This window comes from Lontra canadensis, unplaced genomic scaffold, assembly GCF_010015895.1.
Source record: "Lontra canadensis isolate GAN:19392208 unplaced genomic scaffold, GSC_riverotter_1.0 scaffold53, whole genome shotgun sequence".
Classification (NCBI taxonomy): Eukaryota; Metazoa; Chordata; class Mammalia; order Carnivora; family Mustelidae; genus Lontra; species Lontra canadensis.
The window spans coordinates 836,402-857,102 of NW_022631047.1; the positions used below are offsets into that span (position 1 = coordinate 836,402).

At 43.9% G+C, this 20,701-nt stretch overlaps 1 protein-coding gene and 1 long non-coding RNA gene across 2 annotated transcripts; one reads left to right on the forward strand and one right to left on the reverse strand.

Moving 5' to 3' along the window:
• The first annotated feature begins 322 nt into the window (after positions 1–322).
• On the forward strand, positions 323–18,693 carry RAB5B (RAB5B, member RAS oncogene family). The gene is made up of 6 exons (XM_032874415.1): positions 323–435; positions 13,162–13,424; positions 14,531–14,682; positions 14,947–15,069; positions 15,605–15,698; positions 16,034–18,693. The coding sequence occupies exons 2-6, from the start codon at positions 13,262–13,264 to the stop codon at positions 16,147–16,149; spliced, it is 648 nt and encodes a 215-aa protein (XP_032730306.1). The 5' UTR covers positions 323–435; positions 13,162–13,261; the 3' UTR covers positions 16,150–18,693.
• On the reverse strand, positions 14,289–20,657 carry LOC116877639. The gene is made up of 3 exons (XR_004384677.1): positions 20,557–20,657; positions 19,589–19,641; positions 14,289–14,376 (listed from the first exon to the last, which is right to left on the reverse strand). It is a non-coding gene; the product is annotated as an uncharacterized LOC116877639 (long non-coding RNA).
• Positions 20,658–20,701: the final 44 nt, after the last annotated feature.

The window sequence follows — 20,701 nt, forward strand, 5'->3', positions numbered from 1 at the left end:
CCCGCCTCCATCACTCACCTGATTAGATGTTTATGAGTCAAAAGGCGGGGTCATGAGGTTGTCGAGATATTATTGGTTGACATGTACGCCTGTCACCAGTGCACCGCCCCCTGTCTCAGAAAGCTCGCTCTTTAATGGCTCCTCACCTCGTCCATCTTCAGAGTTTCCCTCTCTATATTGGTCTGGGGCCCCGCCTATCCAGTCCCTCGCTCGTACTCGTTGGTAACCGCGCCGGAAGAGGCCCGCCTTTCTCCAGAGGATTGGCGGATTAGTGCACACATCGCCCACCCTTGATGGTAGGCGGGTAACCGTGCTATTGGCTGGGGCCCCCGCCCAGGACGAGGAGGAGGAGGAGGGGCAGGAGGGTTTGGTTGAGCTGCAGCTGTTTGTCTGTTCGACACAGGCTTCGGCCCGACGGGGGAGACGGAGCCCCAGGTACCGGGATGATGGAGCCCACAAGGGCAGGGGCGGAGGAGCCCGGGAGAGGAGAGCAGCCTGGCCGAGAGCAGAGGCGGATCTGGGCCTCAGCAAAGGGTCAGAGTGGCCCACTGGAGAGGGAAGCAGGGGGCCGGGCCCCGGCAGGCCCAATGGGGGCGCTGAGGAGGGGGTCGGGCGGGCTGGGAGCCCAAAGTTGCTGAGGCCCAGGAGGCGGCCGGGCTGTGTTGGCGGGCCAGGGGCTGGCTCGGGAGGCCGCGGGCTGTGTGAGGGCAGGGGCAGGCCTCATTGAGCAGCGCTGAAGAGGGAGGAGCTGGGGGAAAGGGACGGGGCCACGAGTGAGGTAAGGCCATTTGCCAGGAGGTGAGGAGGGGTCAAACCTGACGCCGGGCTGCGAGGGTAGCCGGGGCTGGGGCTCTCGAAAGGTCTAATTAGAAGGGCCTGAGAAGGCTTCCTAGTTGGGTAAGGGGCATTCTCTAAAGGGAAAGTGACAATTATAAAAATAACTAGGGTGCCCCTGAGTTGAGCCGAGAGCGATTTGGGTCCATTGAGTGAGAACGGAGGCAAAAGAGGAAAGTTTACTAATCTAGAAGACTAGTTAGTTGGAGAAGTAGGGCCTGGTATCAGTTACGGGAGCTTCTGGGAATGCTCAAGGGTGGGCCAGAGGATCTGGGTCTTGGAGGACCCACTCTTTTGTTCTTTTAGTATTGAGATGTGGTAACCTGAAGTTTTGGGGTACTCCCGGGGTAGCTAATGAAGACAAAAGTTAAAATTTTTTTTTTTTTTTCTGTGGCTGTTGAATATTCCAAACTCAGCCCCTGCACTTTCTTTCCCTTGGCGTGAAATGGTTTATGGTGCAGTCTCTCTGTTTCTTGTTACCAGCCTCAGCTGGGTTTGGCTGCAGTCCTGTGAAAGAGCTAAGAAGTTGGATTTGAGGGGTGTTTGTTTCTTTCTCACTTAATAATCTGGTCTGTGGTGGATACTGTATCTCTGACTTAGAAGCAGGGGATCAGTGATTTTATTATCCACACTTGAAAGGGGATTAGAGATCCCCTGTGATCTTCTGACCACAGTTGGTGAAACTTTTGTGGAACTTAAACTTGGGTATTTCCCAGGCAGGTAATGGTTAGGTGGAACCAAGCCTGGAAATGAGAGGTGATATCACTGAGGAAGGGATTTGAGGAAGAGTTAGAAATTCCATTTTAGAAGGTTGGCATCACCCCCTGTTCTTTGTGTACTTCAGAAGCCCCGGTTTCTGTGCTGTTAGGAAGTTGAATCAAATGCCTCAACAGTAAGGCATTTGAGGAAGGGGGTGAGTAGAGAAAAAGAAGATGGATGACTAAGGCATAGGAGGCCCCCTCCCTCATATATTTTTAATGGTCTGCTGACCTCTTTAGTCCCCATAGATTGAAGCTTATTGGATTTTCCCTTATTATACTTCCTCCTTTTACCTTTTTTTACAACCGTGTTTTATAACCACATTTCTTCTTAATTACAAAGGTAATATGTACATATTTTTAAATATTCAGGCTGTACAGAAGTGTAAAAAGTGTAAACCTTCCCACCTATTCTTCCCTCATTTCATCCAGAAAGGTCAAAGACTAGAGATAGATCAGACTAATCTCACTTTGCTTTAGGGGATGTGCTACAAAAGGCAATTCTGTTTTCATGTTCTCACCAAACTCTGGTCTCTCATTCTTTCCAATTTTCCCTTCTGGAATGATGCTCTGTTATTTATTGTGCTCCTTTCACTGCTCATTTTGTCTTCCTTCTATCAAAATCAACAAGCAGAGAGGTATACTCTAGGTTATCCCTCACCTTCTTAAAACTTAACATGGAGTGCTTTCTGCCCCGACCTGTGCACTGGACATCCTAGGAAATGCCCAAATAGATGGCCAATACTTTTTTCTCTTTTATGGGCAGGAAAGGAAGATTAGGTAAATCATTTGTTTGGGAGAATTATTGGATCTCTGCTAACGTGAGGAATTTGAGACCTCTATCTTCTGGTTCATGGTCTCTGCATGTTCAGATTATATCACTGACCTTTCATTAACCTAAAAGATGATGATGGTTCTCCTAAAGGGCCTCTGGATCTGTCTTTCTGTAGTGATGTGAGAAAAGTCTCAAGTTTCTCTGGATTTGAAATTGTTTTCCTCTAAACCTCAGTACAGTTGGGACATTTCATTCTGCCGCCTTAATTGAATTTGTCCTTACTGGCTTTAGAAGCCTCTAGTTTGCCCAGCCTTTGTACAGTGCCCTCAGAAACTTTATGTACCTCAAGGAATTTTTATTTTCCTTCTGCAAAGCCAGTTCAAGAGAAAATTGTGTGTGTGTGTGTGTGTGTGTGTGTGTGTGTGTTAATCGTCTCTGTAGGTTTTGCCATTATTCTCTACATTCTTGTATACCTGTCCCTTTCTTCTTTACTTTTTTTTTGCTTTTCCGCCTTCCTTTTTTTTGTTGTTGTTTTAAAGTAGGCTCCATGCCCAGCAGGGTTGAACTCAATGACCTGAGATCAAGACCTGAGCTGAGAGCAAGAGTCAGATGCTTGGGCGCCTGGGTGGCTCAGTTGGTTAAGAGGCTGTCTTCGGCTCAGGTCATGATCCCAGGGTCCTGGGATCAAGTCCCGCATCGGGCTCCCTGCTCTTCGGAGAACGCACTTCTCCCTCTCCCACTCCCTCCCGTTCTGCCTACTTGTGCTCTCTATCTCTGTCAAATAAATAAATAAAATCTTAAAAAAAAAAAAAAAAAAGGATGCTTAACCCGATGAACTACCCAGGTGCCCCTCCACCTTCCTCTTAATCAAAGCCTGACTTCAAGAAACAGTCTTACGCAGATCCTGAGTTAAAAACTGTATTTGGAGAAGAGGGCTTTCTCATTATTCTTCAAGTCATACTTGACTACAAGTCATACTTTGTAACTCTTAGTTTGCCCAGGGAGTAAGGATTGCTTTTCTGTAGTTTGCTTGTTTGTATGCATTGATACAAATTTGACTTCTGAGGAGACATAGGGTAGGAGAAGCAAGGGTTCTCCCTAGGACCCTTGGGAGGTAGGCTGCTCCCTAATCTTAAAGCATTTCAGATTGGAAACCAAAGTGTTAGAGAATGAACTTAAAATAAGGAAATGTAACAGCCCTCTAGGAGGAAGAATAACTTAAAACCCTACACAGTACTCTCCCACTTCCCAAGAGTGTTGTAGGAAAGCTTTAGTCATTGAACAGTAACTGAGCTAAGTAAGGAGCCAACCAGGTGAACAAAGTGTTTGCAGATTTCTGGGCCAGATTGTGGCTGTGGTTTAGGGGTAGTGGGTACCTTTTCAGAATGTCCTCTAGCTCTCATGGTTTTGGGTTTTCTTAACTTGAGTTTCTCAAGCTCAGGAATTAATAGAGATAATGACCCAAACTTTTTCAACAATTAACATTAGCTGAAAACTCAGGGAACTTTGTTTTAAGCCACAGTTGCTTCAGTCTTAGGGTGGGAGGGCTGCATATGGGGTGTGATTAGGCCATCTGAGCATAGTAACGGGTGACAGGAAAAGCAGTTAGCCCATGTGAGTTGCAACAGTACTTTGTGGGCTGGGTCCCAAGAGGGCCCTGCATCCAAGGGAGATCACAGAGAAGCCAGGGAGAGAATTGGTTTTCTGAGGACTATTAAAAACATTCCCAAGTGGAACTGAGTAAGAAACTATCCAGATGACACAGGGGAGGAATAGATGAAGGAGGGAAGTAGGACTGCTTTAGCCTTAATTAATTTAGGGAACATTTAATGAACACCTACTAGGGACCAGACATTGTGCTGTGCTCTGGAGAGTCAAAATGACATAGAAAAAATAGTTACACTTCTTGAGAAGTTCATAGTTCAGCAGAACAGATACACACAATTAACTCATGTAATATAAGGGCTGTGATAAAAGTATCATCTTAATACTGTAGGACCCTAGAGGAAGCAGTGATGAATTCTGCTGGGGTGATAGGGTAATTATGCAATTTTACAGAGAAGGTGACATTTGAGCTTGGCCTTAAAAGATAAATTAGGAGTTTACTAGGCAGACAAAATAAGGAAGGGCATTCCTATCTTTTCTAGGTCAATAATAAAGAGCTTGTACTACCATGCTGATAAGAGATAAGCATGCTTTTTACCTCTTGGGGAAATATAAGGGAGAGTGGGGAGAAGTGGAAGGACTCTCTCATTTAAGACTGCAACTCATTAGTTCATCTTGAATCAACACAATAAAAGAGCTGAGCCAAGTAGTAGAACTCTCAGTTCAAGATTTTAGTGTTTTGGGGTCTAAACAAAGTTGAGAGTTGAAGGTATTTACTGGCTTTTGTCCTGTCTTCCCTAATTGGTAAAGCTTTTAGATTAGTCCCAAGGTCCACAGACTCCTGTAAAAATTAGCACTCTTTCCCTATCATCTTCCATTAAATTATTTCCATTTCAACTATCCTGGCAGAGTTGGTCAAGACCTTCTAGAGAGGCATAGTGTGAGTTCTTCTGTTAGAAGAATATGGAACTGGATTCTGGTTCTCAGGGAAGGCCTACCTTGTTTTTAATCCCAAAGGAAGTACTTACCTAAACTGAATAGAGGCAGAAACTAACCAGTCTAAACTCCTGTTCCTGTCCTGGCATCCTCTCCAGAGCTCAGTTCAGAGTTAGCATCTCCTGCTTCCTTAAAAAGTGTAGTGATACATTATTACTAGCAAGAGTACATGACTAGGAGTACTTGCTAAAAGATTTAGCTGTCTGTATGATAACACCTGGTAAGTTGATTAATGTTTTTTTGAAAGGTTTTATTTATTTATTCTTGAGAGACAGAGAGGCAGAGGGAGAAGCAGGCTCCCAGAGGAGCTGGGAGTCCAATGTGGAACTCCTGACCTGAGCCAAAGGCAGGTGTTTAACCGACTGAGCCACCCAGGTGCCCCAAGTTGATTAATATTATTTGTAGTAGCTCTCTATGTGGTAATACTTGGCAAGTTGATTAATATTATGTGCTTCAGTTTCCTTACCTGTAAAATACAGAGACTGGACTAGATCTCTAGACTGCCTCTTATCTGGGAAACTGACCTTATGGGGCTGACATTTGGGTGTGGGCTAGACTCCAGTGCCTATATATCTGGAAGTTAGTCTCTGTTAGTAGGTAATAGACTTCTAAAGTCTTCATAATGTGGTTGGCATAAAGACTCAAAGATGCCAAGTGGAAGGGGGCCTGAAGAATAGTTTTGCTCTAGCTGGGACCAGCAAGCTAAGAAACCTTTCCTGTTCATACTTTCCTGAGCTGCTTAGACGTGCTGCCCACGATAAAGAACTTGCCCCTTCATCCTCCGCCTTGCCCCTCCCCGGTGGGCTGATGCCATTGTCAGCCTTCAATCAGGAGGATTGGCCCTTATTAATGGTCATTGGATAAACCATTTTTGTGGAACTACACTTCTAAGGGAAGTTAAATCTGATTTTTTTTTTCTCTTACAAACTGAAAGCATTGAAGGGAAGAATAACTTCCTTGTCCTCCCTTTTTTTTGCCTCAGGTTTGAAGGTAATCATCACACCATTTGGCCAGGTGGCTGTGGTTTATTTTTTGTCTTTGAATGGATGCCTATTGTCAACTCTTACCCAAAAAAAAAAAAAAAAAAAAAAAAATCACTAGAAATAATTTGATTTTTTTTTTTTTTTTTAAGATTTTATTTACTTATTTGACAGAGAGAAAGTGAGAACAAGTAGGGGGAACAGCAGGCAGAAGAAGAAGAAGCAGGCAGGGAGCACGATGAGGGGCTCGATCCCAGGACCCTGGAATCATGAACTGAGCCAAGGCAGACACTTAACAGCTGAGCCACCCAGGTGCCCCAAATCATTTGAATCTTATGTATATTTCACTTCTGTACCCCTGATCTTTTGAGAGCCTGGCTATTGCATAAAAAACATGATACCCTATATATACATTGGGATTAAAGATCAAGGCACAGTGATGGGCAGCCTATCAATTACTGTGAACAGGGAAGGTAAGACATTATTGAGGTGACACATTGGGGTAGGAAGTAATTTTTTCTAATAATTCCTAATCTGTGACAACCCAAGGTTGCTTGGTAGCAAGAAAGTTTGCTGATTGTGTCTGGGCTCTGGCTTAATTTACTGTCTGGAGGGGGTGACGGATTTTGCAACGTGAATGTGTCTGTGATTATTTCCTATCTCCACATTTCCCGTACTCCCTCCTGTTTTCCCAGGCCTAGAGCTATGTGTCTGCCTATGAGAATTCAGTCCATGCTAACTCCCTTGTTTTCTTATTGTAAAGTAGGAACATTGAGGCTTAGTGTTCTGCCCCTTGGATCACATGCTTTGAAATGGGTGAAAATATGAGCCAATAATTGGGGTGCCTGGCTGGTTCAGTGGGTAGAGCATATGAGTCGCGATCTCTGGGGTTGTGAGCTCAAGGCCCACCTTGGATGTAGAGCTTACTTTAAAAAAAAAAAAAAAAGGAAAAAAAATGAGCGATTAAGTCAAAGAATCCAGTTAACTTTTCCTGTTGTGTCTTAGAGTATAGCATATATATGTCACCCAAAGGAAACTTGATCAGTTTATCATCTGTAGTTTTCTTCCCCTCTCTGGGGTCATCTGTTTTCTAAAGTGTAGCATTATGGTGGCCTATCTTTTGTTATGAAACGGTGTATAGGAAGTGCCACATAAATATGTTTTTAAAAAATAATTCCTCGGGGCCCCTGGGTGGCTCAGTGGGTTAAACCTCTGCCTTCGGCCTAGGTCATGATCTCAGGGTCTTGGGATCGAGCCCTCTCCTGAGCAGAGAGCCTGCTTCTCTCTCTCTCTCTCTCTCTCTCTCTCTGCCTGTCTCTCTGCCTACTTGTGATCTCTCTGTCAAATAAATAAAATCTTTAAAAATAATAATAATTCCTCACAGATTCTGAGACACTCTAAGAGAAAAAAATTTCCTAAATGTATTCAGAATTTTGGAATTGAATTCAGTTCTGTTCTTTGCTACTTTTTCTTACTCCCCTCCCTCCACAAAGATCCTTACAGATAAGGAAACAGAACAGCAAAGGGAATAAGGAGCCTAAGATCACAGTGGCTTATAACCGGCAAAGCAGAGAATAAAACTCAACCTTGCTTGATTCCAAAGCCCTTCCCAACACCACACAGGACTGCCCCTATCTAGTTTGGCTTCCCGTTTTCATAATTACGTCATAACTTTAGTAGCAGGGTTGGAGAATCCTCTGACCCCTGGAGAGCTATATTCAGCCCTCAGCTTAATTTCATCTAGAAATGCTGTAATAGTAACCATAGGCTATACCCTACCCCAAAACTAGACTTTTTCCCATCCTTATTAACCCATCCTTCATCGTCAGGCCTCTCCAAAGCAGTGTTTTTTAAACTTTTTTTTTTACCATGACTCATATCATAATTCAGTGTGTACATAAAGTGAAACATTTCCACAAAACGATTCTTATTATTTGCAGTAGACTTGTTATTTTTTATTCTGTTTCTTCTTTTCTTTTTCCCCCAAATATGATCCACCAAGTGATTTCAAGGTCACTGTTGGTTTACAGTTCACAGTTTGAGAATGAAAAGAGCTAAAGAACTGTGTGACTAGTGGTTAAGAACCTAATTAAGGGGTGCCTGAGTGGCTCAGTTAAGCTTCCCACTCTTGATTTCAGCTCAGGTTGTGATCTTGGCTTTGTAGGATTGGGCCTGTGTTGGGAGTCTGCTTGAGATTCATTCTCTCTCTCTCTCTCTCTCTCTCTCTCTCTCTCTTCCCCCCCCTCCCTGCCCCTCCCCTGCTCCCATGTGCGCACCCACGTGCTCTCTCTCTCAAATAAATAAATCTAAAGGAATAAATAAATAAAATAACCTATTTAACTGATTCTTACAGTACTGATTCCCAGAATTTAGGATTTTGTGGGCTAACTAATTTATTTTTTTGTTAAAGGTTTTATTTAGGGCACCTGGGTGGCTCAGTCCCTTGAGTGTCTGCCTTTAGTTCAGGTTGTGATCTCAGGGTCCCGGGATCTGATCTCACAGTTTGAGAATGAAAGCTAAAGAACTTTAACTAGTGGTTAGGAACCTAAGTAAGTGCCAGGGGGGCACCTTGGTGGCTCATTTGGTTAAGCTTTCCACTCTTGATTTCAGCTCAGGCTATGATCTCGGCTTTGTAGGATCCAGCCTGTGTTGGGCTCCCCATTCAGTGGGGAGTCTGCTTCTTCCTCTGCCCCTACCCACTCTTGCTCATGCTCCCTCTCTCTCACAAATTTAAATAAATGAAATCTTTTAAAAAATAAAGATTTTATTCATTTATTTGAGAGATAGCGAGAGAGAGCAGGAGCAGTGGGGAGAGGGAGAAGCAGGCTTCCCGCTCAATCCCAGAACCCCGGTATCATGACTTGAGCTGAAGGCAGACACTTAACTGACTGAGCCACCCATGTGCCCTAATCTTTTTTTAAAGATTATTTATTTATTTATTTGATGGTGGGGGGGAGAGAGAGAGAAAAAAAAACATGAGCGGGGGAGGGGCTGAGCAGGGAGCCAGATACAGGCTCAGAACCTTGGGACCACACAACCTGAGCCAAAGGCAGAGGTTTAACCAACTGAGCTACCCAGGTGCCCATGGACCAGCTAATTTAAATTTGAGAGTTTTTGCTTTCCCATAATATATGGGTATTTAGAAAGCTTACTACTGCCTGTCAACACCATTATTTTTTAAAGCATTAAAAATTATTTAGAAAGCTTTTAAATACATTTCATAAAAAAATTAAAAATGTGTATTTACTGTTTAAAAAAAAAATTGTTTAGGGGCACCTTAGGTGGCTCGGTTAAGGGACTGCCTTCAGCTCAGGTCATGATCCTGGAGTCCCAGAATCAGGTCCCACATTGGGCTCCCTGCTCAGCTGGGAATCTGCTGCTCCCTCTGACCACCTCCACCCCCCTCCCCCCAACTGCCAACCCATGTGCTCTCTCTCTCATTCTCTCTCTCCCTCTCTCAAATAAATAAAATCTTAAAATACATGAATAAGTTAAATAAATAAAAATTGTGTAGAAAGAAAAAAACTGAGTCCTTCACTTACTACCCTTCTCAGTCCCACTCTTCTCAGAGGTAACCATGTTAACAGATGAGTATGGATCCTTCCATACTGTTTTGGGTTTTTTTTGTTGTTGTTGTTGTTTTGTTTTGTTTTTTTTTTTAGAGATTTTACTTATTTATTTGACAGAGATCACAAGTAGGCAGAGAGGCAGGCAGAAAGAGGGGGAAAGCAGGCTCCCTGCTGAGCAGAGAGCCCCATGCGGGGCTCCATCCCAGGACCCTGGGATCATGACCTGAGCTGAAGGCAGAGGCTTTAACCCACTGAGCCACCCAGGCGTCCCTCCATACTGTTTTCTATGCAGAATTTTGTTTTACAGAAATAGGAGCTAACAGGAGCTAACCATGTGTTTTGTTCTACAATTTTTTTTTTTAAGATTTATTTATTTATTTGAGAGGGAGAGAATCTCAAGCAGGCTCCACACTGAGTTGGTAGCCCAACATAGGGCTCGATCCCACCACCCCAAGATCACCAACCCAGCCAAAATCAAGAGTCAGGCACTTAACCAACTGAGCCATCCAGGTGCTGGCCTCTCTACATCTTTTTTTAAAAATAGGTCTTAGAGATTTTTCCATATAATATATATATTTCCCTTTGAGAATTAATACTAAGTAAGTAAGAAGTTAGGGACGCCTGGGTGGCTCAGTCTGTTAAGCATTGGTCTTCAGCTCAGATCATGATCCCAAGGTCCTGGGATGGAGTCCCACATCGGGCTCCTTGCTCAGCAGGGAGCCTCCTTCTCTCTCTACCTGCTGCTCCCCCTGCTTGTGCTCTGTCTCTCTGACAAATAAATGAAATCTTAAAAAAAAAAAAAAAAAGGTAAGAAGTTAGAAATCTTATTATAAAGAATATTCTTTTAAATTAGATAAATTTAGGGTCATCTGGGTGTCCAACTCTTGATCTCAACTTAGGTGTTGATCTCAGTGTCCTGGGTTCAAAGCCCTGTGTTGGCTCCATGCTGGATGTGGAGCCTACTTAAAATTTTTTTTTCTTGAATAAATTTAGCTTTTTATGAAAAATTTGCTATATTGTCTCTATTTTTTTTTATCATTTCATCAGAAATCACTGAAAACTTCAGAAAATAGCCTGTGTATTTCTGGATTCTTAGGACTTACTGGCCTGAGGAATATAAAATACCTAGTAGAATCAGAGTAATTTCTTACATTCCTCTGTCTTAATCAAGTTTACTTTGGGACTTTTCTGAGGTCTTGCTTCTCTCTCATTCCCCTGTGTACTTCCTCTTTACACTTGTTTTTTCTGTTTTTTCTCTACTTCTTATCAAGCTTGCTTTTTAGGAATATATTAGTTAAAATTAATATTGAGATATATTTTAGTATGTTAAGTTGATCTTTTCTGTTAATCAGGGCCACTAACTAACAATACTTATTTTTTTAACACTATGCTAAACACATCTTTTCCTTAATCTTCACTGCTACTCTATGAGGTAGGTATTTTTTCCGTTTTATAAAGTTGGAAGGCAAGGCTCTGAAATTTCTTGATGTCATTAATAATGATTAGTAGCTTAATATTCATTGAACTCTTGCCAAATACTTAAGTTATTTCTATTACTTAACTCTCACAACAGCCTTCTGAAGTAAGTGCTCATAAGGCTATTATCCCATTTTACAGATGTAATGAATGCACAAAGAGATTTAGTAACTTGCCCAAAGCTTCACAGCTAGTAAGCAGAACTGTAAAATAAATCCAGGGAACTGGACTTCACAGTCTTTGTTCCTCTGCACTGGCTCCTGTATGATTTTTCTGTTTTTTTGTCTTTACTGTCTTTCCTAGCTTTACTAGAATTGCAGATTGTTACTAGAATCAACCTTGGAGAAAGAAAAGATTAATTTGAACAAAGTATAACCCAAGCAAAGCTTAGGTTTTAGACAGAGGTTTTGTATGTGCTGATCATGCTCACTCCTTTGAATCTCATAGTTCCCTTCCCCTCAGAGTCAGAATGGTGAAATATATTCAGGTTCGGATGATTAGACTCTCAAAGTCTCAACCTCTCTCTGTCTCTTCCTCCACCACCAGCTTTCCAAGCCTCTTGAAAGGTAAAGAAGTTCAGTTTATTTTCATCAAATGTTTATTGCTTGAAAATTTACCCTTATGGGGCATCTGGGTGGCTCAGTTGGTTAGGCATCTGAGTCTTGATTTTGGCTCCGGTTGTGATTTCAGGGTCCTGGGATCAAGTCCCATGTCCACCTCTGCACTCAGCGCAGAGTCTGCTTAGGATTCTCTCTCCCTTTCCCTCTGCCCATCCAAACCCTGCCCCCCCCCAAAATAAATAAATATTTTAAAAAAGAAAGAAAGAAAAAACTTATCTCTGTATCATCCTCTGGAGACTCCTGTGTGTTTAGAAGGTACACCCTCTTTCTTTGCCTCTAATACTGAGGGCTGCAGCTGTTAGGCCCATTTAATGTGGAGGGTTATCTAATCCCTAGACACCAGGAAGACAGCTGCAAATTGAGAGTAGGTGAGGCCTACAGATTTTTCAATTTGATACATTCTCAGACTTGGAGAGGTAGCAGGAGCAAAGTGAAAGAATTGGTGCTGAATGTGGTCTGTTGGATGTCTGTCTGCTGGCAAATGGACCCTGGTTAGAGTTTCAGAAATGTCAAGAGGATTACTAGATTGTATGAAGGATATGGAACCAGAAGGAACCCCTCTGCTCTTAGGGAGGGTGACTCATCCCACACCCCTAGAGTAAATCTTTCATTTTGAAAGCTAGAAAAAAGGTGGGAGCCGGGGGAAAGGCCAATACCAGGATACTGGGGATCTAGGGCACACGGTGCATTTGGGGGATGCCTGGGTAGCTCAGTTAAGCATCTCACTCTTGATTTCAGCTCAGGTTATGACCTCAGGGTTGGGAGCTGGAGCCCTCCTCAGGCTCCATGCTGGGCTTAGAGCCTGCTTAAGATTCTCTCTCCTTCCTCCTCTGCCCCTCTCCCTCCTGAAAAAGGAAACAAGAAGTCTCAAAAGTTGATCGGTTTGCTGTTTTTTGAAGACCTGGGGTGAGCATCTGGCTCTTGGTTTTGGCTCAGTTCATGATCTCATGGGTCATGGGATCGACCCCTGTGTCCTGCTCCAGGTTCACTCCCCTCCTCCCACTTGTGTTCTTTCTCTCTCAAATAAATAAATCTTAAAAAAAAAGAAGAAGAAGAAGACCTGGTGGGGAATTAATGGGAAATAAATGTATTTCACACAGTTTTCAGTCTCTCCATATCAATTCCCTTGGCAAATGAGAATTATGTTGTATGGCAAACTCCACTTCAGATGCAATTGTTTTGTTTTTTAAGATTTTATTTATTTATTTGAGAGAGAGAGAATCTGAGCAGGGAGCCTGCCACAGGGTCTGATCTCAGCACTCTGGTATTGTGACCTGAGCCGAAGATAGATCTTTAACGAAGATAGATCTTTAACCGACTGAGACACCCAGGCTCCCCTAGGTGCAATTCTTATTTTATTGCTCCCCATTATTACCACTGAGTGTCAGCTGCCTGGGACCCTCTCAGTGGGATAACCTTTTAATGGTGGATGATTTTAATTGTTAAGTCCTCATAAGAGCAAAGAAATGAAGAAATTTTATCTTTTTTCTAAAATTGATTGCAGCTGCAATGTCCTTGTGTTTAATTTTACCCACTTTTTTCTTGCAGGACTGTTGAAGCCTGAAGTCCCCTTCCCTTTCCCCCTCCCCCCTTTGCCGCTTTGTGGCATCCCCCTCCCTCCACCCTTTCCCATTCTCATAATCTAGCCATGACTAGCAGAAGCACAGCCAGGCCCAATGGGCAGCCCCAGGCCAGCAAAATATGCCAGTTCAAATTGGTCCTGCTGGGTGAATCTGCAGTGGGGAAGTCTAGCCTGGTATTACGTTTTGTCAAAGGGCAGTTCCATGAGTACCAAGAGAGCACCATTGGAGGTGAGTACCTCAGGGAAAGAAGAGGGTCAATGTTGAAGGGAGATGTAGGGACCTGACTATGGAGCTGGCCTTTTTAGCTGCTTGGAATGGAAATCCTTTATAAAACAGAAAAAAAAACCTGCCATGATGCCAAAAAGAAGGTATATGTTTGCCCCTTGCTTCCTAGAAAAAAAAAATGAGAAAGGTTGATTGCACACCTAGAAAATCACTCATTTTTTAAAATCTCAGTTTGTCATCTTCCCACGTTTTTCTTAAGTCATTTGAAGTTCATTTGAGTGTCACCTTGAGCAGGGTTGGTTTGGAACAGTGATTCGTAATAACAAATGTGTACCAGAATCACTTGGAGAACATTTTCATCCTGACATGCTTGGGCCCTACTCTAGATCTACTGATTAGTATTGGAAATAGAGTGAGGTTGGTGGAGGTATAGACATGTGTGTTGGGAAAAGCTCCTTAGATGATTCTGATAAACATACCTGGTAAAAGAGAGGCTGGAACTAAGTACAAAAGATAAAAAGGCATCTGCCTTTCCCATCTTTACTGCCTTCTACCTTCTCCTACCCCCAAAATAGGGCCCTAGTTCAGTAAAAGATCTTTTATGAGAACTCCCATGTTAACTCCTTCCCCGCCTTTACTAGTCACCTTGGAAATGTGGTGTTCTTGGACCAGCAGAAGATTATATAAAAAAGTAACAGCCAAATAATATTGATAACTATGGGATCTGCCATCAGGCTGTAAAGTCTTCTAACTAATTATTAATGTGAACTTTACCTGAAGCCTATTTTCTGTCATCATCTCTTATTCCTCTGTTTTGGTTAGAAGCGAGATGACTGGTATTAAGTGTCAGTTCTTCTCTCTAATCTTCATAGTTTGTGTGCCCTCATTCCTTAGGCAGAGAAACTTCTGGCAGGAAGGTCTTAGCCGAAGGCAGTCTTAATCCTGGTTCTAGGACCTGTACACAAGGAGGGGAATGTAAAACCTTTTCCGTAGCTCAATGACCTGGGTGGTGACTGGTCTTAGAGAATGGAGATACTGTGAAGGGGGCTGGGATTTGCCCATTGATCCTCCAACTTACAACTTCTTCCCCTCCATTCTCTCATCCGTAGCGGCCTTCCTCACCCAGTCTGTTTGTCTAGATGACACAACAGTCAAGTTTGAGATCTGGGACACAGCTGGGCAGGAACGATACCATAGCTTGGCCCCCATGTACTACAGAGGTGCCCAAGCTGCCATTGTGGTTTATGACATTACTAATCAGGTAAGTGGGCTGAAAAGATTCTCCTGCTTTTATTTATAGGAATTAAATTAGGTGGGGAAGAGAAAACCAGGTCTTAGCAAAATAAAAATATAAATTATACTTCCAAGTGCTGGTGAGACTGAGGTAATGGAAGTATCAGACACAAGTGGTTTCAGTGAGGGAAGGCTGTCTAGGAGAGGTGAGTTTTGAGACTGGGTTTTGAAGATGATGGGCCTGGATTGGCAGTCTTTCCAGCCAACCCTTCTCTTCCTCATGTTTTTCTAGGAAACCTTCGCCCGAGCAAAGACATGGGTAAAGGAACTACAGCGACAGGCCAGTCCTAGCATCGTTATTGCCCTGGCGGGGAACAAAGCTGACCTGGCCAATAAGCGCATGGTGGAGTATGAAGTAAGATGGCCTGGAGAATCCCTCTGTAACACGCTCCCTCTGTGCTTGGGACCTTTTTTCCATAAACCTGCCCTCTCTGAAAACCTCACCTGAGGACATTTATCATCTCATTTCCCAGTTCCACACCAAGTTAAATACAGCAACACTGTGACCCTAATGACAGCCAGGAGATTTTAGAGGAGACAGAAGAAAATTCCAGAGCAGAGGGGTAGGGAAGTGCCAGGTATGGGATACCAATGTGAAAACGGGAAAGAGGGAACAGTTGAATTTTAGGAAAGGGACTATTCAAGTGTCACAGCTTAAAAGCCCCCAACCAACTTACATTCTCCCTCATAATTAAGATTCCTGGCACCTGCTGGTTGGATTAAGCTGTCTAGACCACCAGTTATCCTTAAGGGAGTTGTCACCAAAATATGGGTCCAGGGCCAGCTGCCCCAACCTAGGATATTGCCTAGCTCTGGTGCTACATGGGAGTGGAAAGGCAATACTTCTTCCTACCCTACATTCTGAGTACCGGTACACCCACCCCTTGCAGGAGGCCCAGGCGTATGCAGATGACAACAGCTTATTGTTTATGGAGACTTCAGCCAAGACAGCTATGAACGTGAATGATCTCTTCCTGGCAATAGGTAAGGTCAGAGCAGCCTGGGGTCTTCGTCTTTCTCCCTTGCCTCTAGACAAGATCACTAACCCAAGTCATAAAGGTGGAGGGGAGTATCTCCTCTTGTGAAAACTTTAGGTATAGAAATATCTTAACTTTCCATTATGACCTCAACCCTTTGGCTGCAGTTTTAGGCCCCCCCCACCCCCCATCTTCAACATAGTTTACAGGTGAACCTTACCCTCTTCAAAACATTCTTTTAATCTTCCATATTTCCCCCTTCCCCATCTCTCCCCCACCCATAGTCCTTTGGAGGGATGACTAAAATCTACCATACTTTTTTCCTTCTCTTTTTATCTCTAGCTAAGAAGTTGCCAAAGAGTGAACCCCAGAATCTGGGGGGTGCAGCAGGCCGAAGCCGGGGTGTGGATCTCCATGAACAGTCCCAGCAGAACAAGAGCCAGTGTTGTAGCAACTGAGGGGGTGGCTAGCAGCAAACAAGTATGGAGCTAGCACGAGAGCTAAGAAATAACCTCCATCCCCACCCCTCAGCACACAGCCCCTACGGTAACAGCACACTGAGCCCTGGCTCCCAAGGGCTGCCTCCTGACAGCTCCGTCATGGCACTTTTTAACGCTTCAGCAACCAACACCAGGCAGCTGTTGCCACTGGCCGCCTACCCCTGCTCTGGGGCTTAGGGGTCAGAGCCCCCAGGACTTACCTTCCAAAACCAACTTTCTTCACTTTGTATTATAGGTGCAAGACAGTGACCTACTTATCTTTCCTCCTCCTCCTCCTCCTCCTCCTCATTTTTTCAGAAAACATTTTTTTGTCTTCTGCCCTTTCCCTTCTGCTTTTGGTCAATCCCTGTTCTTGATCCCCTTTTCCTCCTCTCCCCAGGATGGAGAAGGTGATGAACCCAGGAACTGAGGAAGGAGATTTCCAGTTCAGACACATTAAGGGCCCTGGGGGGAGAGTAAGGCTCAGAGCAGGAGGGAGTAAGGAAACAGTTCCTTTTTGGGAGAGGGGGGTTGGAGATTCTCATATGAAACACTGCAGTCTCCACAAGTTGGCCTTGTGGAGGGTGTTTCTAGGTAGAGGTGAGAAATGGAAGGCAAGCTCTTGGGTACCAGATAGGAGTTGTGTTAGTTAACTGGGCAGAGGTGGAGGAGGTGGAGATGTAGTGTCACCTGTGGCTCTGGAACTGTTCCTAGGCCTAACTACCCCCCTCACCCAGCCTCTTAGGTAGCTCCTCCCCCATAGTGGGGGAGACTCTGGACCCCAGAGTCCTCCAAAGAATCTTCACTGGTTGCCTGCATCTTTGGCTCTGCTGTGATCTAATTAGAGGAGGGACCAGTTTCTGATACCCATCCTCTGATTTATACATATGCATTTTTTCCCCCCTCTGGCCCTTAGATGGCCTCAGCCCCAGCCACTATATTCCCCTGCAGTTTGCACTTTAATTGGTGGTAGTTCAGTTGGGATACTTGTTTTATGGGGGTTTTGATTGATTTACCTGCCCTCTCACCTTTTAATTAAATGGAACCCAAGGTAGTATATATATGAGGTTTTGGGAGGGGCTGTAGAGAACAGGACCAGTGGCAGCTACTCAAGCCCAGTCTCCACTGCTTGCTTCCTCCAACTCTGATTCTTAACCTATATTCTTGCCAACCTAACTCTCGAGTATAGGTTTGCTTTTCCTGGGGAATTAACTGAGCAACTGGAGAGCGGTCTCAGGATAGCCTAGGCCATGGTATGGGAATAAAGAGGGGTCAGGCAAGAGGGAGGAGTTTTCTGTCCTTTCCCAAGGTTCATGTTCAGTGATCCACCCATTACCATGTCTTTTCTACTTCCCTGTAAATAGATATGATCTTTATTCCCACTGTACAGTCTGTTCTGTCCTCCACCTCCTATCAGGCCCCATATCTTTTTCCCTTTGTTAGTATGTTTGGTTTAGTCCCTCCATCCTTATCCTTATACCCACCCCCAGCCAGTGGTTTAATCCACATACCACTAGGGGCTAATACCACAGAGGCCTACTTGTGGCCCCCTCATACTGTAATACCTGTTCCTGTGGATAGGGAACAACTGGCACTGAAGGTCCGTCACAGCTGTCTCACATCACCAGGGGACGTGGGTCCTTTCTAAATCTCTAGCCACTCCTCACATCCCTCATCAGGTATTTTAGGATGTCTTTGGGAAGTCATCAAGGCAAGAGAGAACTCTAAACTCCTTGTTCCAGCCCAGAGTTTTGGGAAAATTGGGGAAAGTAAGATAGGAAAGGTCACAGTGACCTAGGATTGGAACCTTTCTACCCTTTGATTTGCAGACTGCGTTCTGTCCCAGAGCAGCTGAAAAATCCTTGGAGCTGAGACTCTGAAGGACCCAGCTTAGGTTCTTCCACTTAGGACTCATTTCCCTTCCTTTTCCAGGGGCAGCCTTAGTTCCCGTGGCCCTGAAACACATTTTCCCTTTCCTTTCCCAGCACCTACCAGCCTCCCAAAGCACCCAGTGCATCTTTGTAAGTGGAAGAACTAGGATAGCTCTCTTAAATTCCTTAGAAATGAAGTTTTTTTGTTTTTTGTTTTTGTTTTTGTTTTTTTTCTCTCTGCATCTTTCCCCATGGAACAGGAGTGAAGTGTTTCATTGCCTTGGCGCTGGGAAACCATTTCTCCAGGCTTCTTCTCCCCTCCCCATCCCCCTATGGAACAGGATTGGCCTTAGCTTCTGGGCCTATCTGCTGCCTTCCTTCTATTTCCTACTAGCTCCTCTGCTTTCCTTTGAGCTCTCTTGGGCTTGGGGATCTTAGTTTTTATTTCCCAGCTCTTCATTTTTTTTTCTTCTGATCAGTTTTTTTGGGGGGTGGGGTATCCTTTTCTTTTCTTCTAAGAAAGCATTTGCCTTTTTCCCCTTTTCTTCCTCTCCCAACATAACAATCGTGGTAACAGAATGCGACTGCTGATTTACCGATGTATTTAATGTAAGTAAAAAAGGAAAAAAAAAAAAAAGAAAAGAAAAGTGTATTGGAGTGTTGCTTATTTTTTTCTTTTTTTCCCTTTGCTATCCTTTTTCTTTTTCTTTTTTTTTTTTTTTTGCTATTTGTCTGATACAAGAAATTTGGAAGAAAGGGCATCCAGTGTTTTTGTTTGTTTGTTTGTTTTTAAAGATTTTATTTATTTATTTGACAGAGATCACAAGTAGGTAGAGAGGCAGGCAGAGAGAGAGGGGGAAGCAGGCTCCCTGCTGAGCAGAGAGCCTGCCATGGGGCTCGATCCCAGGACCCTCGGATCATGACCCGAGCAGAAGGCAGAGGCTTTAACCCCCTGGGCCACCCAGGTGCCCCGGCATCCAGTGTTTTATCGAATCAGAAACGCACCCTCTTTTACATCTTGGTTATCTCCTTATTCCCTTTAATCTTTTCTTGAATAAGGACATAGCCCAATTTGGAAAATATTCCCTTTATTGCTGTGAAACTCTATTCCCAGGTCACTAGAGACCTTATCAAATCAGACCTAGCTTATTCTTATAGGCTTCTTAATATTGGTGGGGGAGGGAGAGATCTCTGGGCAGACAACTGATGAGACTGGAGGGAGAGGTCATATTTGTGAATCCTTTTGAAGAAGCAAAAGTTTATGTGCATTTCTACATGGAAAGGGTGCATTGCCTTATTGGTATCACAGAGGGGTCCATGACCTAAAGAAGGTTAAAGAAATCATTAAATTTGTGTTTGTGATTGATCATGTGGCTTCTACCCCAACAGGAAAATTTCTCCTAGATCTGATCTTGTTTGCTACAGTACTTGAAGCCCTTCAGTCCATCACAGTCTAAGTGGGGGAGAAAGATTGGGTATGGTTGCAGGACAGGAAACAGGACTGGTGTCAAACAAAGCTGGCAGTGCAGTCCCATCTGACAACTTACCAGCTGTGGCCTTGATCAAGTTTCTTAGCTGCTCTCTGCCTCAGTTTCTTCTTCTGTAAAATGAAGAAAATTTGAGGTTTAAAGGTCAATTATGTTAAAGTATGTGTAGGGCACACAAGGTGACACTGTTATTAGGGAGAAGTCTTATCCTGTGGCTTCAGACGGTCCCTAACTGATTTCTCTGTATCCTTGGGCTGAGCCTATTTTTCAAGGCTGGTAGGATAAGTTGGGCATCACACCTCTCCAAAGACTTAATTGAACACAGCTGAGTTAGAAATCTATTTCCAAAAACCTCTAGGCCAGAATCACCTTTTCTCTGTCGAGTCCCCTTTTCCTCTGTCTCCTAGTACTCCCTCCAAGGTTCCTTGATTCCTGGCAAAAGCTCTAGTTCGCTTTAGGAGAGCAGAAAGGGAGAGGAAATGATCTTCCAAAATTAAAGATGAAACCTTCACTTAAAGTAAGGTTGTAGGTCAACCTTCTGAACTCTAGGGGGCAGTGTGGGTACGTTTGCCCCAGGTTCACAGCCAGCCAAATAACAAAATAAATTTTCAGCCCTGCACCAAACGATAAAGGGTAATTGCAAACGTCTTCTTAGTGCTCTCTACTCTGAGATTATGAGCGATTATAATCTTCCTACTTTGGAGTGTTAAAAAGTTACTGCTCTCGTTATGACCAATGATTTTTTAATTGAGTTAACCAAGGAAAAAATTGCTATTTATATTGTTGGTTCCAGAATTGGGGACGAAAAATCAACAAGTCCAAGGGATCTCAAAGTCTTTGAACCACTGTTTAGGCCTCATTTCTGCTTTTATTGTTGGATATAAGAGAATTGACTGCTTGACCTTGTTTTCACTAAAAGACAAGGCTGTTGTAGTTGCAACACAGAGGTTTGTCAAAAACAGGGTAGAGGCGGAGCTCACAGCCGGGAGAAAGGCGGCTGGATTTCAAGGCCTCTTCAGTAAACGCACCTTGTGTCTCAGCTGTTAGGGGCAGGGTGGGGGCATCTCAAAACTTCCCACCTTAAGCCCAGCCTTTGGAATCCTCGACACCTTCCATTGCCCGGTTCCAGACAACAGCGAGGGTCCCATTCCATGTCTAGCGGGGATGGAAACA

What these genes read in the sequence shown, in the direction of transcription:
- RAB5B (XM_032874415.1), top strand. Translation starts at nt 13,262, where the DNA reads ATGACTAGCAGAAGCACAGCCAGGCCCAATGGGCAGCCCCAGGCCAGC. An exon ending in AGCGCATGGTGGAGTATGAA is followed by an intron (nt 15,070 to 15,604) that starts GTAAGATGGCCT and finishes CACCCCTTGCAG; the next exon opens with GAGGCCCAGGCGTATGCAGA. An exon ending in TGATCTCTTCCTGGCAATAG is followed by an intron (nt 15,699 to 16,033) that starts GTAAGGTCAGAG and finishes TTTTATCTCTAG; the next exon opens with CTAAGAAGTTGCCAAAGAGT.